The sequence below is a fragment of the Anopheles arabiensis genome, chromosome 3 (assembly GCF_016920715.1).
Source record: "Anopheles arabiensis isolate DONGOLA chromosome 3, AaraD3, whole genome shotgun sequence".
Taxonomy (NCBI): Eukaryota; Metazoa; Arthropoda; class Insecta; order Diptera; family Culicidae; genus Anopheles; species Anopheles arabiensis.
In genome coordinates, this window is record NC_053518.1 from 20,838,542 (window position 1) to 20,854,893 (window position 16,352).

The following is a 16,352-nucleotide window of genomic DNA, read 5'->3' on the forward strand; positions in this document are numbered from 1 at the left end:
GTCAAGCAATATATAACATTTCGTTTGCCAGCGCGTATCGGTAACTTGCGTCAATGAAATTCGTCTTAAACTCCTCTCCCCCCCTTCCCCTTCCCCGGCAACGATCAAATCGCATGATATAAGATATGCTACACGTACATCATTCGAAGGTACGTTCGAATGGCCAGTCGTCATACGCGCGCTCACTTATCACCTACCAGCGATCCACGACCAACGAGACGTCGAGCGATGAACGAACCAGTGCAAACCACTTGCTCCATTTGCCCCGCACCGCTCTACTCCTCCCTCCTCCTCCTCCCTCCCCCCTCCGTACTGTGTTCAATTACACTTCACGCTCCACTCAGACTAACAGGTGTCGAAGGCCCAATCCTGCGGCCTTTAGTTGATTATTTTCTTCCCCCGATCGCACACGGCTCGTTCCACCTGTCCGTTTGCCTTGACGTTATTCCCCTCGCTTCCCTTTCTTCACCTCTCACGCCCTCGTTTCCTTTCCATCACCATCACCGCCGCCAATGCTGCTAACCAGGCTAGGCAAACCTCCAAAGAATACGTAATCAGTAGGAAATTGATCATTTAGAAACATTGGCGCTCGTGTTGGTGGTTTGTCGGTGTATGTGTGTGTGTGAGTGTGGTTGTGCTAAGACGGAGGGACAGGGAAGGAGCTGCTCGCGGGCGATGGAACGCACCGTGATGATTCCATCATGCGCGCTTCATCGTCCCATCCGGATGTGAAGGCGCAGATTGACGGGACGAAATGTCAACGGCGCGTCAGTTCCTGTGACAAGATGGAATATCCTACCAGCAAGCGGATGCGACAATGCTTTGCCCACGCGTACAGGCAGAGCAAAGCGGACAAGAACAAAAAAAGGGAATGGGAGGGGGGGGAAGGAGCCTAGCAGCAAAACTAGGTAAACATCTGAGACTATGTGAAAAATGGCACTTGAGGCACTGAACCCGGCGTTGGAGGTGGATGTATTTTTTCATTGCTTTTAGTAGATGTGCTCCATCACATTGATGGCCCAGGAAAGGGGGAAGAAGCGCCTGGTGGGATTAAAAAAGCTGATTCTGTGAAATAAAGGTGTTTTCTTTTCTGTTCCTTTTTTGTCGTATATTCTGCCTGCTCCATGTAAGGTGCTAAGCAAGTGAGCAACAGCAACTGACGCCGATGCTACCCTCGTGTTGCGTTAGTTTGCAAATCTTGTTGACGCTGGCACGCTGGCTTACGGGCTGTGTGTGTGTGTGTGTTGTCTTGTTTCTTGTGCGCTAGTTACCATGGAGACTCTGCCACCATGGATGGAAAGTTGGAAAAGCGCTACATCTACTCTCGAAGAACAAAAAAAGAGCAAATGAAAAAGAGAGAGCGCACTAGCAACTTCGAACGAGAAGCTGTCTCAAGCAAAAGCAATCTCTGATAAAACCTGAAACAAGGTAAGTGGGATGGAGTAAAACAAAACAAAAAAATCTGACACTGAACTGGAAATGGGGAGCCAAGTACATCCTCTCGGACAGGATATTGCATTACGCTGCGCTGTTCTTGTCAGCTCGATTCCCTCCTGGAGCCCCCCGACAACACAGTTGGGCATAAGCATGCGGCAAACTCAAGATGACAGCAAACAACCAAGACGACACAAAAAAAATCTACGAAAATTAATTCAAAAATTTGTAACGCAGATCATGCCTCGGATTAACGAAGGATAAAATTGTCCAGTTTTGTTAGGCCGTCTGCACCCTCCACTTTCCCGTCCCAATTCGGCTTGCAACGCCGTTTACCGCCGACCGATGCATAAAACCCACCGGAAGTTGTTGGAAGATTAGCTCCGTTCCGTTTGATTTTGGCTGCCGATAGGGAGATTTTATACTTTTGCAAGCGGCAAAATAAAACAACCATCATCAGCAATCACCAACGATTCCCCCAGTGCGTGCTCGCCGCTTGAGCAACCACTTGGCGAGTCTATCCACTTACAAAAGTTATTTGAATTGTTTCTTGTTTTCTCGCTCTGTTCTCGGTGCTTCTTGTTTCTCCTGTCGCCCACCACGCGCTGGGTTCTGTGAGTGGGAGGGAGTCGTTTTTTGTCATTCATTTTTCCCACTGGCTGGCCGGACTTTTTCGCACGCAATCACCACACATATCATCCGGCCTAGCCGAAAAGTTGACACACACACCGCACACACCATTATTAGCTTCCTGCTTATCCTGCCCGGCAGGAGGGTGGTGAATGTATGTTTTCCTTTCTCCCCCTTTTCTCTCTCTCTCTCTCTATCTTTCCATCTACTTCTCTCTTACTGTATTCTGACTTTTTTACCTCGTGTGGCTTGTGACAGGCCCGAACGGTAGACAAATCGTACCGTACGAGAGAACGGGTAAATAATGATGCTGTGCTCCAACCCCTAATGATGGTGGGGATGCCACATGCTGGCCTACTACCACCACTTGGCTGTTTGGAGCACTGTGGCTACATGGTTACCCAGACTTTTGTTGTTGTGGTTGTTGTGCCGTTGGTCCGCTTACGCTTTATTTCGAGGCAACGTGTAGCACAGCAGTAGGCGACGATTTCAGCGTCTTTCTTGGATGCGCTGAATTGCTCTCTCTCTCTCTACCTCGCGCTCCCGGCACCGTCGTAGTGTACGAGCAGATTAGCCGTGAACTGTCATTCTCACTCTCCATCAAACTGTGGCCTGTGCACACTTCTCTCAACCGGACCACTTCACGCGCTCTGTCCGGCGGTTTGGCAGTGGCGTGCGGTTCTAAAATAATAAAAAAAAAAAACACGGAGGACCATACCAGCTTCTCACTCGAACACAAGGGAGTTTCGGAGGAACTGCACACACATTAACTGGGTTTTGTTTAACACATGCGGGGAAATAGGCGGGATGGGAATGGGACGTTCAAAATCACGACGATTACTTTCACGCTCTCTATCTCTCTCACACACACAGACACACGCGCGTACGTACGGAGAGAGGTTCTATCTTGAGCTCCCGTTAATCATGAAAACTATCCACACTTAATCCTGTTTGGAATTTAATGCACTTAAAGCAGCACACGTACTAGACACACACACACACACACTCACACCTATACGTCCTTGCGGAGGACTTAATGCACCTCACTGACAGTCACCACATAATGGAGGAGGTCCGTCCAGGGTGTTTTTTTGTTTTTCACCCGCACGAACTCGTTCACTCACACCGAACGAAGAGGAAAAGTGGTTCAACTGGGAATAACATTTCCCCCCACGCACTTGACTCACAATTCGCGTTTGTCGTACCCCTCGCGCGTCTGTCGTTCCCAGCCTTCCCAACGATAGTAGGCACTATAGGCACTAGGGACACGGTGGAAACAGTGCCCGACTGAGTGGCCTGACTGACACGGGACGTCCTCTTTCCCGCACGAGAGTCTGTACACGTCTGGCGAGACAGTGCGCGAGAACGAGCCGGACCCAGAGCAGCAGCCGTACGTGTTCGCGTCTGCTCCGGCGAGCTGGTGTTGGTGTTGTTTTGTGAGAAGAGCGGATGCTGCGCTAAGTAGCAGCTGTTTTTTGTGCGTGGAAAATGGGTGAGATTGCGGGAGAGGGAGAGAGTTTGCGAGATGTGATGAGAATGATGATTGGTTGGGAAATTCTGAAGGATGAGATTTTCACTACGACAAAGAATGCGCGAACATGAGGTCAAGTTTCTAAAGAAAGTTATATAGAATATTGGTAGGCTTACCCTCAAAGTTTGTTGTATTCAAAATGATTTTAACGTTGTTTCTCATTTACACTTCCTTACACTAGTTCAAGTTGTTTAAAGATTCAATAATTAAAATCGACTTTCCTCTTGTAAACCAATTGCTAGACTGACTCGTCCCTAGATGAAATCTTCACCCTTAATCGTTCTCCTATGTTTACTAGATCACTATCCCAGAAATTTCAATGTAAGAGAATTTTATCTCTCATGCCTACTCTTCGCCTATTTTATATTTTTCAATACTAAACCAGTAATATTGCGACCAAATGATTTGCGACCAATAATTATGCAAACAAATAGTTTGCGATTCAGAAGTTTGCGACCGATATGATTGTGATCAAGAAGTTTGCGACCAAAGATGATGTGATCCAGGACTTTTCGATTTTGCTCTGTGTTTCCCGGAGCCTACCCGAGCTTGAGTAGCAGATGGAAATGTATATTCACACTATTAGTGTTGGGTAAATCTGATTCAGATTCATGAATCTGAATGAATCTTTGGAAGGATTCAATGAATCTGAATCACGATTGGAAAGATTCATGGATCTAAAAAGATTCTTGTATGCCGAAAGATTCATGAATCTCAAGGGATTCATAAATCTCTAAACTTTCATAGAGCTTGAGCTTTTTAATATTCGTCTTCCTATATTATTCTACATGGTTATGTCAGCCTATACAGACTTTCAAAACTTCTTGACGATATCATGTAGCCGGATAGTTTGTTTTGCTGCGGGAAGACGGTCCAAGCGAGGATTGAAATCTCGACGAGTATGTTTTAGGTGGGATTGGGAAAATAAAATATTTTGAAAATCATACATCACTAACGATTCATCCAACCCTGGAAACATATGAATTTAAATGGATTTATGAATCTTATAGATTCAAGAATTTTGAAGATTTATGAATCTTTCGAGATATATGAACATTTAGAGATTCACGGATCTTTGAAAATTTTAAAATCTATGGCTCGAGTTTCGAATCACTCATCACTGAAAATTCATATGAATGAATATCAACGAAAGATTCATGAAACCCAACACTACACGCTTTACGTTATGCAGTCTAATGTTTTTTTTTTAAGTATTCAATGTCCATTAGATCTTCTCCTTCAACAACAACCGCTGTCGGTCAAGGCCTGCATGTACTGGGCTTGGCACTTACTTAGTACACACAGCAGGATAGTCAGTCCTACATATTGGAGCACGGTCCATTCGAGGTCTGAACCCATGACGGGCATGTTGTTAAGTCGTACGAGTTGACGACTGTACCACGAGCCAAAGACTATTAGACCAGAACTTAACAAAACAGAATAGATTATGTAATTTCACATAACCGACGAGACATTACACTCTTAAAAAATTTTGCCGAATCTCGGTTAATTTTTGCCGAGATCTGCACAACTGAGATCTCGGCAAAATCTCGGTTAAATTTCTGTTGCCGACATCTCGGTTAATGACATTTTGTTTTGACGTTTACGTTTAACCGAGATTTTCGGTTAGAGCAAATCGAGATTTCGGCTAAATATAAAAACATTTTATCTTTATTTTATTGGTTTTATTTGCGTATCAAGTGAGTTTATTTAGGTAACATAAATAGTAACAGGCCTATGATGATGGCCGGTGTACACCTTCTGCAGCATGATGTCACTATCGTGCCCCTTACTGTAGCAGGACGGCAGAAAGTCACCCTATTCTTATGAGATTTCTGGTGTGAAGCGTAGGGACTGGCATTGGTTCATCCGCCGGATGGAGCACAGCGTTTGGATGTGGTATATTTACAGGAAAATGAGCCGGGCAAGGAGCAGGGAATGGTACAGGCACGGTTCTGTAAAGCGGGCAGAGTGAAACAACTCTGAGTGAACCCTGTTTAGATTTTACGTGGTCGAGTGTTGATACTTACTTACTCGTGTAGGTGACCGGAAATGAATCCTGGAAGTCTGAACGGCCTGGCTAAGGTTGAACCAATCGGATTAGCTTCCACATATGATCCTTCAATAGGGACTGCTCCGAGTGACGCTCTGAAGAGCACCGATTGCGTGCGCTGATGGAGTTTCCTAACCCCAACCCCGTTCCATACCCGTGCTCGATCGCACGCTACTGATACTCGGTTTTTTATCACGCTGAGAGACTCATTTTCATTTATATTTTTACACTTTTACTTTTACATCACAACATCACTCCGAAAAGTTTTCGTTTCATTAGCACGAGATTAACAGAATGGCGAATGACAGATAAAATACCGAGCCTCGCAAGGTGGATTTAAAAATATCAGGTGGTGGACTCTAGTGCATTTTGACAATTCGTCACTTGACGTAAGGTCCCCAGGATTCAAACTTTGTTTACATTTATTAAATTTGTTCATATAATTTATCTACCCCATTTTTTCGATTAAATATTCTTTAAAAATATATTTTGGACTTAGCGAGTTCTTATTTAACATTAAAACATGGATTAAAGTGTATTATTTTGTGTTATTCCGTAAATTTATTCTATAATTCATTGTGTTTTCGACATTTTTGATGATAAAAATTGAGAAATCATTATTTTTTCAATTTTCACATTGATTCCTCATTATCTACGACCCGCATGGACAATTTACTTGAGATTAGAACTCTTACTCACATGATTTTAAATTTTCTGCATAAACAAATCATTAAATCTTTTGTTAATATATCTCATTTTTTCGATAAAATCAAAAGACACACAAAAATGCACATAATAACAAAGAAATGTGTTCTATTTGCTTTGTTCTGTGTGCGAAAACCAATGGTTAACGGTTCTAAAATGACGTAAAGTCCCTCAACTATGGCGACCCCCCAAAGGCCGCAATCCACCACCTGATATTTTTAATCCACCTTGGAGCCTCGGCTAATCCAAACAGTAAAGCTGAAATCTCGGTTATTTTGACGGACGAGCTCGGTGACAGCAGTGTTAACGTATGTTCTCGGAAAGTTGGGTTGCCGAGTTTCGGTTGAAATATTTATTTAACTGATATTTCAGTTTTAAATGGTACTGATTTTCGGCTACTGGGATTTTTCAACTGACATATCAGCAAGAATCGAAAGAGCCGACAAATTTCGGCAGTATTTTTAACCGAGGTCGTGAAATATTTTTAAGTGTGTACCTTCAATTTCAAAAAAGGGCTGTTCCTTAGGTTCAAATAACTATAAAACGTAGTACTTTTGAACACCTATTTGGTGGAGCCAGAGTCAAAAAATCGCTATTTGATTCAGCTAATCAAAATGAGCTGCACTCTTAAAATTTTTTGCCGAATCTCGGTTAATTTTTGCCGAGATCTGCACAACTGAGATCTCGGCAAAGATCTCGGTTAAATTTCTGTTGCCGACATCTCGGTTAAAGTCATTTTGTTTTGACGTTTACGTTTAACCGAGATTTTTGGTTAGAGCAAATCGAAATTTCGGCTAAATATAAAAACATTTTATTTTTATTTTAGTGATTTTATTTGCGTATCAAATGGGTTTTTTTGATGTGATGGAAAGCGTTGGGACAGGCGCCGATTCAACCGCCGGATGGGGTACAGCGTTTGGATGTGGTACCGGTACAGGAAAATGAGCCGGACAAGGAGCGGGCACTGGTACAGGCACGGTTCTGTAAAGCGGGCAGAGTGAAACAAGTCTGAGTGAACCCTTTTTCATGTGATCGAGTGTTGATACTTACCTCGTGTAGGTGACTGGAAATGAATCCTGGAAGTTTGAACGGTCTGGCAAAGGTTGAACCAACCGGATTAGCTTCCACATCTGATCCTTGAATAGGGACTGCTCCGAGCGACGCTCTGAAGAGCACCGGTTGCGTGCGCTGATGGAGTTTCCTAGCCCCAACCCCGCTCCATACCTGTGCTCGATCGCACGCTACTGATTCTCGTTTTTTTCACGCTGAGAGACTCATTTTCACTTTTTTTTACATTTTTTATTTTACATCACAACATCACTCCGAAAGGTTTTCGTTTCATTAGCACGAGATTAACAGAATGGCGAATGACAGATAGAATACCGAGCCTCGGCTAATCCAAGTAGTAAAGCTGAAATCTCGGTTATTTTGACGGATTATCTCAGTGACAGCAGTGTTAACGTATGTGCTCGGCATGTTGTGTTGCCAAGTTTCGGTTCAAATATTTATTTAACTGATATTTCAGTTTTAAATGGTACTGATTTTCGGCTACTGGGTTTTTTCAACTGACATATCAGCAAGAATCGAAAGAGCCGACGGATTTCGGTAGTTTTTTTAACCGAGGTCGTGAAATATTTTTAAGTGTGTACGTTTTAAACAATATCTGTATAAAATGTAAAATAATTTTTTTTAAATCAAATTTGACCACAAACACGATGTGTGGTATATGGATGTTAAAAATCCCTACGTTTTAAACAATATCTGTATAAAATGTAAAATAAATTTTTAAAAATCAAATTTGACCACAAACACGATGGTCGACCACGGTGATTTGTTATAATTTAAGCTTTTGAACCCGCGGGCATAAACCGAAATATTTTGCACAAGTTTTGTTTTGTACAAGTTGTCCCCGAGATACGCTGTTAATGCAGACCGAGAAGCAACTGCGTATCGCGAGTTTTCGCGTAAGTCTAGAGGGAAATTATTAGATTTTTGACAATTGATGTGTCAATTCAGTACAACTTGCTTTTGAAACTGTCAAATTTAGAAACCACGTATCACCAAATCTTCGTATAGAAGTTACCGCGTATCGCGGGAACTACCTGTATATGCCGGCATCTGTCATTCAGGAAGATTCCTGTGCTGCCGTTGTGCCGCCAGGTGTGTGTATGAGTAATGTTTATGTACAGAACGGCGCGAATTGTGGTGTTGCCGATTTGCACGCGTCCTGCCTGACTAAAGCGGCCTCGAAATGGGAGTTACAGGGCTCTGGAAGTTAATCGAACAATCCGGCAAGCCGGTTCCACTAGACACGCTCGAGAACAAAGTGTTGGCCGTAGGTAAGTATGGGCGCGTGTTTGTGTGTGGTGTGGAAAGGAAGTTCTAACTGTTTCGTTCTGGCCTTTGCAGATATTTCAATTTGGTTGCACCAGGTGGTGAAAGGATTCCAGGACTCGAAGGGCAGCGCATTGCCGAACGCTCACGTGCTCGGGCTGTTCCATCGGCTGTGCAAGCTGATGTACTATCGCATCAAACCGATATTCGTGTTCGACGGCGGTGCTCCACTGCTAAAGAAACAAACGATCGTAAGTGACATGTTTTGGGTGGAATGGTACATCAAAGGGTAGTCATCTCACACTGTTCTTCCCATTGCAGGCTAAGCGTCAACAGAGCAAGAACAACTATCAGAATGAAGCTGACCGCATACAGCAGCTGCTGCTGGAAACGCTCGCCAAGGAAAAGGTCGTCCAGCAGGCGCTCGGTTCGGCCACCAACATTCTCATCTCGCCCTCCAAGAAAGCAATCACTAACGGTGGTCCCAGCACCAGCAAGCAGCCCGACCGTGAAGAGGAACCGGACGCAATGTTTAAGCTTCCACCGCTCAAAGCACCGGAGGAGCCGATCGACCTAGACCGGAGCGACAGTTCGATGGATGAGAAGGCTTCCCGCCATTACTATCACCTGAACCTGAACGCCATCGATGTGACGAGCGTGTACTTCAAGAATCTGCCGGCCGATGTGCGGCACGAGATTCTGAACGACATCAAGGAAACGCGCAAACAATCCTCCTGGGGACGGCTGCACGAACTCCCGGTGCAGAGCGATTCGTTTTCATCCTTCCAAATGAAACGCTTGCTTAAGCGGCGCCAGGTGCAGGTAGAGCTGGAGGAAGCGGAAAAGGAAATGGGCGGTAAGTGCCTCTCGCTAACCGAGCTCGAATCGCTGCTAAACGAGGAAGGCGTAGAAACGTCTTCCAACCGTGCGGCACAGAAAATCGCATCGGATGAAAACACGCGCTTTCTGCTGGTGCGAGACGTGCAGAAGGCGATAGAGAAGGCGAAAGCTCGCGAAGAGGCAGAAAAGCTAGCACCGGCGCCACCGAAGGTGCCAAAAATTTCCAAAGATGAAGTTTACAGCCAGCTGCAGGAGGAGGCAGACGATAAAGAGATGGACGAGGATCTGCAGCTGGCCATTAAAATGTCGCTAATGCAGGACGAAACTCCGCACGCCGTCATTGAGCTCGATGAGGATGAGTTGCGCATGTCGCGCACGCAAAAGCGGGTGCTGGGAAACGCAGCACAAAGCTTGGCGCGCGGTTTTATGCTCGAGTACGGCGGGCTTACGACGGAAGAGTTTAACGAGCTGCTGCACCAAACGCAGGACGTCGATAGTGGGGACATTAACGAATCGATGTCACAAATGTTTGTCCCCAGTGAGGAGCCGTCCACTGTGGGACGGGAACGTGAGACTCTAACGGAAATACGGGAAGAGCAAGAGATGATACTGGAATCGATCAAAGAGTCAGAAAAAAAGACAGAAGCAAAACCCCCGTCGGAAGGAGCGGCAGACAGCGACGCGGAAACCGAATCCGACTCGGACTTTGTCGATGTACCGGAGGACAATTTGAACGACTCGGTGACAGGAATTTCACTACCGCTGAACAGTACGAACCATTTTAAACCGCACTACAATCCGATCGTGGATTTTACCCTCGATGATCTGAAACAGCTGTCCCAGGCGGGTCCATCGAAGAAGAAGGAAGTGGTTCAGGTGGTCATCAAGCCGGAAGAAATAGGAGTGTGCGACCAGGACGATATATTTGCGGACATTTTCACCGTAAAGAAGGAAGCGCCTGAGACGCCAGTTAAGGAGAAGGGAGAAAAGGAAGTCAATCACCCGGATGGACCGAATCCACCGATGATTAGCATACCGAAGAAGCAAATGAATGAAATTATGCAGGAGCAGCATGAGAACAACAGCTCGGATAGCGACAAACAGCCGTCTGTGGACGGTGCAGTAGCTCCGAAAGCGTTTACCGGGTTAAAGATAAAGAAGGTGGAAACTATAAATGCGCAGCTAAAGGAGGAGCTGGAAAATCTGAAGAAAGCACCGCCAGTGATCGATCTGGGGAATATACTTGGCCAGCCGGTTCTGCCCGTACCGGATCCGGTTCTACCCGTTACGGATCTGAAAAGTATTAGCGAAACGCTCAAGCAACAGCTGGAAGAGTTAAAAGCGAGTGCTAACGCAATCAAATTGGATGAAATTAATCTGGATGCTGTTGTGGCGAATAGTGAAGAGGTAAGGGACAATGTGACAGTGTTGCTGTATTTATAAATTGTATTTATTTGTGTAATTGTTCCATTACAGCCCAAGGATCGTAACGACGATGAGGAGAACGATAGTGAGGCTACCATTATTTATGATGCTGATTTAGATGCGGAAAAAACACCCACCAAGCAGATTGTGTCGCAGAACGATAAGAAAGAGGAAGCTAAATCACCTTCAACTGCAACCGAAGATGATTTATTGAAGTCAAAATCTCCCATAACAACTATTGGAGATGAAGAATCAATAACCAAATCTCCTTCAACGTCTAAAGAAGCAGAAGGAGCCAACACAGCTTCTCCTGTGATTGAAATCATCGACAGTCCTGCCAAGGCAGGTACGTTGGAGCATTTAATAATTGCACGCACACCCGGCAAGGACTCGCACAAATCAACCGAACCGGAGGAATCGATCCCCCGCGTGCCGAAACCCTTCTTCGTCAACAAAACACCTCCCTCGGCGAAGAAAGCAAACGCTGAAGAAGATGCAGAACCAACGAAACAAACCACCCCCAGTAAACCCGTTGCGAAAGAGCTGTTCCCCGCCGAACCGGTACCGTCTACAAGTAAACAGGCGCCACCACCACCACCCGCACCGGAACCACAGCCCGTCCGGGCGGAAGATCTCATCACCGAAATGGCCGACACGCTCAAGGAAGCACACACACCGCTCGAGCTAAAGCGGATGGCGCTCAATCTGGCCGAAACGGAGCGTGAGCTGGAGCGCGAGCGGAACAAGCAGTCGCGCATCGGCCTCTCGATAACGGAGCAGATGCGCCGGGACTGTATGGAGCTGCTGCAGATCTTCGGCGTACCGTTCATCGTGGCGCCGATGGAGGCGGAAGCGCAGTGTGCTTTCCTGAACCAGCTCGACATGACGGACGGCACCATCACGGACGACAGTGACATCTGGCTGTTCGGCGGGAAGAAGGTGTACAAGAACTTCTTCAACCAGCAGAAGCTCGTGCTCGAGTTCACGATCGACGGTATCGAGCAGATGTTCCAGATGGATCGCAAAAAGCTCATCCAGCTGGCACTGCTCGTCGGTAGCGATTACACGACCGGCATACACGGTATCGGCGCGGTGACGGCGCTGGAAATATTGGCCTCCTTTCCACCGACACCCGAGCAGCCGGGCGAAACGTCCGAGATGATGTCGATGCTGTCGGGGTTGCGCAAGTTCCGCGACTGGTGGCACCACGGTCGCAACGGTGCAACCGGTACGCGCATTTCGCTCAAATCGAAGCTTAAGAACATTGAAATTGGGGAGGGTTTCCCGAGCACCGGGGTGGTCGAGGCGTACCTGCAGCCGACGGTGGACTGTAGCGAGGAGGAGTTCACCTGGGGCTACCCGGACGCTGACCGGTTGCGGGATTATGCGCGCCAAAAGTTTGGCTGGAGTCAAACGAAAACGAACGACATACTGCTGCCGGTGCTGAAGCGGTTGGATGAGCGTAAGTCGCAATCATCGATTAAGAACTACTTCAAGGTGCAGAGCGCGGTCGGGCACAATAGGTTGAAGGTGAGCAAGCGGGTACAGCACGCTGTGGATACGATGGCCGGGAAGATCGACCCGGAGGAGGAAGCGAAACCGAAGAAGCGAAGTCCGGCGAAAGCGAAACAGCCGGGTGGTCGTAAGCGGAAGCAACCTGCTGCCGCCAAGAATGCGATCGAGACAGTAGATCTGGAAGTGATTGAAGAGGAAGAGGATGAAAAGAAAAAGGAGGAATCTCCAAAGGCGACCGTTGCCGAAGAGGATGATGATTTTGTTGAGCCAGCAAAAACGACCCAAAAGGCTGGCCGTGGCCGTGGTGCTGCTGGGCGGAAGAAAGCAAACGACGCCGCAGCACCAGGAACTGCGGCCAAACCGAAGCGTGGTCGTAAAGCGGCACCGAAATCGGACACGACCAATGACACACAACAGCCAGAGGGAGGAGAGCCTTCCACCGTCCAGCGACCGACACATTCGCTGGCGAATATTGGTGGAATCATTGCGAACATTAACCAACAGTCGGCGGACAGCATGGGGGTGGAAGAATCGGTCGAAGGGCGACGAAAGCGGATCGGTAACAAGATGCCGGACTTTAATCCGGCCATACCGCAGCGCGTGAAAGATGAGCAGATCATGGCGGAACGGAAGCGCCAGGCGGCCGAATTGTTTAAGAAGCTGAAAGCGAATGGTAAGAAGTAAAGGGCGAAGGGAGAGTTGTTCGATGCGCGTGATGTAAAGTTATAGTTGCAGGGGTTTGTGATTTTTGCATTCTTTCAAAAGCAATTTCAAACAGTTCAAATAAATTCCATGTGCATTTAAATGTGCTGTTTTGTAACTGCTTTGGGACTCGGATTGAGAAATGGTTCGGTAATGAAAATAATGATGGTCATAGAAAAATACATTTAATTATCCAGCGTTTTCCATACTTGTTGGCTCTCGATCGCTGAAATGTACTGCTCCTCGGCGCCTTATATTGATCCTACGTCCTACATCTTATTCTCATGGCAGATTAGCATCGTTATCTCAAATGACTCAAGAAGTATGTCCCGTTTCTGCAACCAATAGAGTACCCACAAACTTCTTCTTCTTTTGGGCTCGACAACCGTTGTTGGTCAAGGCCTGCATGTACCCACTTGTGGGCTTTGCTTTCAGTGACTTATTGATTTCCCCCCATAGCAGGATAGTCAGTCCTACACGTTTTGCCGCACGGTCCATTTGGGGCTTGAACCCCATGACGAGTATGTTAAAGTCGTACGAATTGACGACTGTACTACGAAACCGGCTCCAACTAGTGTATGGTAAATCTGAATCAGATTCATGAATCTAAATGAATCCTTTAAGAGAATCAATGAATCTGAATCTCGGTTGGACAGATTCATGTATCTCAAGAGATTCTTATATCTCGATATATCCACGAAATTCTAGGGATTCAAAAATCTCCAATAATTCATACAGTTTGAGCCTTTTCTTATATATTCTTCTTATTGGCGTAACAACCTACGTGGTCATGCCAGCCTATACAGGCTTATAGACTTAGTGCCATGTACAACACAGCCAGATACATGTGGTCCCCGAGATACACGGTCAATGGGGACCGAAAACTGCCTCAAAATACCGCGTATCTCGAATTTCCGCGTAAGTCGAACCTCGTAATTTCCAGCCAAAATATCACCAATCTTGTGTAATTTTGCAAATAGGGGGTAGTTTTAGCCACCAAATTAATTATTTGATGTGATTCTGACTGAATTTAACAATTTTAAACCTTTTCAAATCGTTTTAAACATTCGATCAATAGGGAAATTATTCGGCATTTGACAATGGATGTGTCAAATTAGTACAATTTGCTCAAAGAACTGTCAAATATAGAAAACCGTGTCCGCGTATAAGAGGTACCGTGTATCTCGGGGAACGCCTGTAGTTTGTTTTGCTACAGAGAGACAGTCCAACTTGAATCGACGACGGGCATGTTGTTAAGTCATGCGAGTTAACCACTTAACCACCATGGGATTGTGAAAAATCAATATTTTGAAATTCATCTTACGAGATTCATAAAGTCTTGGAGAATCTTTAGAAATCCATGAATCTTTGGAGATTCAGTGTGGGTGATTAATAAGAATGAATCTCAACGAAAGATTCATGAAACCCAACACTACCACAAACTCTCTGAAGAATACCAGAGCTTTAACGTTGCATCGCTATTCTGGAAGCTTTTTGGAAATTAAAAATTTACAGACGAAATAAGTTAATAATTACGGCAAGTTATTTACTAAAAGCAGTTTTGCTGAACCTTATCTGCTGTTTCACCAATGCATCGACATGCCTAATACACAAAGCGTACTACGGAGCAAAGCCGCTAGTAAACAGGTAGTACATCTTCATAGGACAGAACATCAATCCAAATATTGCTTCTTGTTTGTTCGTTTGATGATCATCCACAAAGCAAAGATCGAAGGAGATCGAGATATGGAGTCATCACATGGCTCTTTCTGCCCGACTAAACGTGGGGTTCGTAAGCTTACATCAGAATATTTTAACAGTTCCGGCAACTCTCACCTTGATACATTCGCTTACCTATTAATAAACAGTTGATTGTTGATAATATTATCCCAAAAATCATTATTTTGTCATTTTTTTCGTCGCTCTTACGTACAGGTATTCCCCGATATACGCTATACTCGATATACCGGATTTCGTTGTACGCTATTTTCTAAATTTGACAGTTCTTTGAGCAAATTGTACTGATTTTTGACACATCAAATATCAAATGCAAAATAACTTGCCTTTTTGTCGAATTTTAAAAACCATTTTAAAAGATAAAAAATGTAATCTTCAGTTGAAATCATTTCGTATAACTAATTTAGTGGCTAAAACCCTACCATTTCAATTAACATTATTTGAAAATTAGCAATAAATTGACTGAAAACCTCGATATTTGATTTACGCTAGTTTTCGAGATACGCTATTGCTTCCGGTCCGCATTAATAGCGTATATCAGGGAATACCTTACATTGTTTTATTAATAACGCAGTTGTTGTATTAACGATGTATTCATAGCATGTACAGGATCAAGCTTTTAAAAGAGTGCCCAATCTTTCTATAGCCTCCATGTAACATAATAATTTTAATTCACCCCAGTGTACGAATGTAACACATTATACAAAATCCTCTTGGCATATAAGGCTAAACAAATATTTTCTGCTATCAATCTAAATATATCATAATTTTATTAATTTTTAACAAATTTTTTGGCTAATGAGAATATAATCTCCCCCAGAGAAATCGAGATTTATAGAGCAATCAATTCTGAAACGACACAAAGATCGAAAAAGATCCCTTTAGTCAACAGTGAGTTTACTTTTAAAACAGTGATAAAAACGTTTAGTTAGTAAAATGATTGACACAAGTGATTGACTTAGAGTAAGTGATTGACATAAGTAAACGACTTTAATTTCACACCATGGGAATATGTTCCACTCATTGCACCGACAGACCTTTACATCAAACCTATCTAATATTGCACCATTTTATGCACCACCGTCCCTCCCAAATGGTCAAAAGGTTACCCTCCCTAAATGCTTAGCCAGAAGCCGGCCCCAAACACCAAGCGTCTCCATGTCCCTGCGCACGCTCCGAAAGGAAGATATCAATTTGTAGTAATCGGAATTAGTACGACATTGAGTGGACAGCGCACGTTGGGGGCGCGGTATAACACGGTCACGGATGCACACCACCTTTCTCTCTCGCTCTCTTTCTCCCCGTACGACCTGCCTGCGAATAGGACAGGAAGGTGGAATAAAAAGAAGAACGATTTGAATTGTAGATTGCAGAAAATGAGTAACATCCGAAGACGACAGCCGACGTCGACTCGGAACGACCGGCCAGCCGGGTGCAAATGACGAC

The 16,352-nt window shown here is 45.0% G+C and overlaps 2 protein-coding genes across 7 annotated transcripts in view; one reads left to right on the plus strand and one right to left on the minus strand.

Annotated features, from left to right (window-relative positions):
• LOC120899975 overlaps positions 1-3,431 on the minus strand; it is a 66,369-nt gene extending 62,938 nt beyond the window's left edge. For 2 of the 6 annotated variants that reach the window (XM_040306386.1, XM_040306385.1), the window contains exon 1: positions 3,270-3,431. The gene's annotated coding sequence lies outside the window, so the exon portion shown is untranslated. Of the gene's footprint in view, positions 1-3,074 lie in introns of all 6 variants that reach the window. The other 4 variants (XM_040306384.1, XM_040306387.1, XM_040306382.1 and 1 more) reach the window with 2 other exon arrangements.
• Positions 3,432-8,412: 4,981 nt separating this feature from the next.
• Positions 8,413-13,272, plus strand: LOC120903055 (DNA repair protein complementing XP-G cells). The gene is made up of 4 exons (XM_040312250.1): positions 8,413-8,692; positions 8,763-8,938; positions 9,009-10,934; positions 11,004-13,272. Exons 1-4 carry the CDS (start codon positions 8,605-8,607, stop codon positions 13,149-13,151), a joined length of 4,338 nt encoding a protein of 1,445 aa, XP_040168184.1. The 5' UTR covers positions 8,413-8,604; the 3' UTR covers positions 13,152-13,272.
• The last annotated feature ends 3,080 nt before the right edge of the window (positions 13,273-16,352 follow it).

What these genes read in the sequence shown, in the direction of transcription:
- LOC120903055 (XM_040312250.1), top strand. Translation starts at nt 8,605, where the DNA reads ATGGGAGTTACAGGGCTCTGGAAGTTAATCGAACAATCCGGCAAGCCG. An exon ending in GAACAAAGTGTTGGCCGTAG is followed by an intron (nt 8,693 to 8,762) that starts GTAAGTATGGGC and finishes TGGCCTTTGCAG; the next exon opens with ATATTTCAATTTGGTTGCAC. An exon ending in TGCTAAAGAAACAAACGATC is followed by an intron (nt 8,939 to 9,008) that starts GTAAGTGACATG and finishes TTCCCATTGCAG; the next exon opens with GCTAAGCGTCAACAGAGCAA.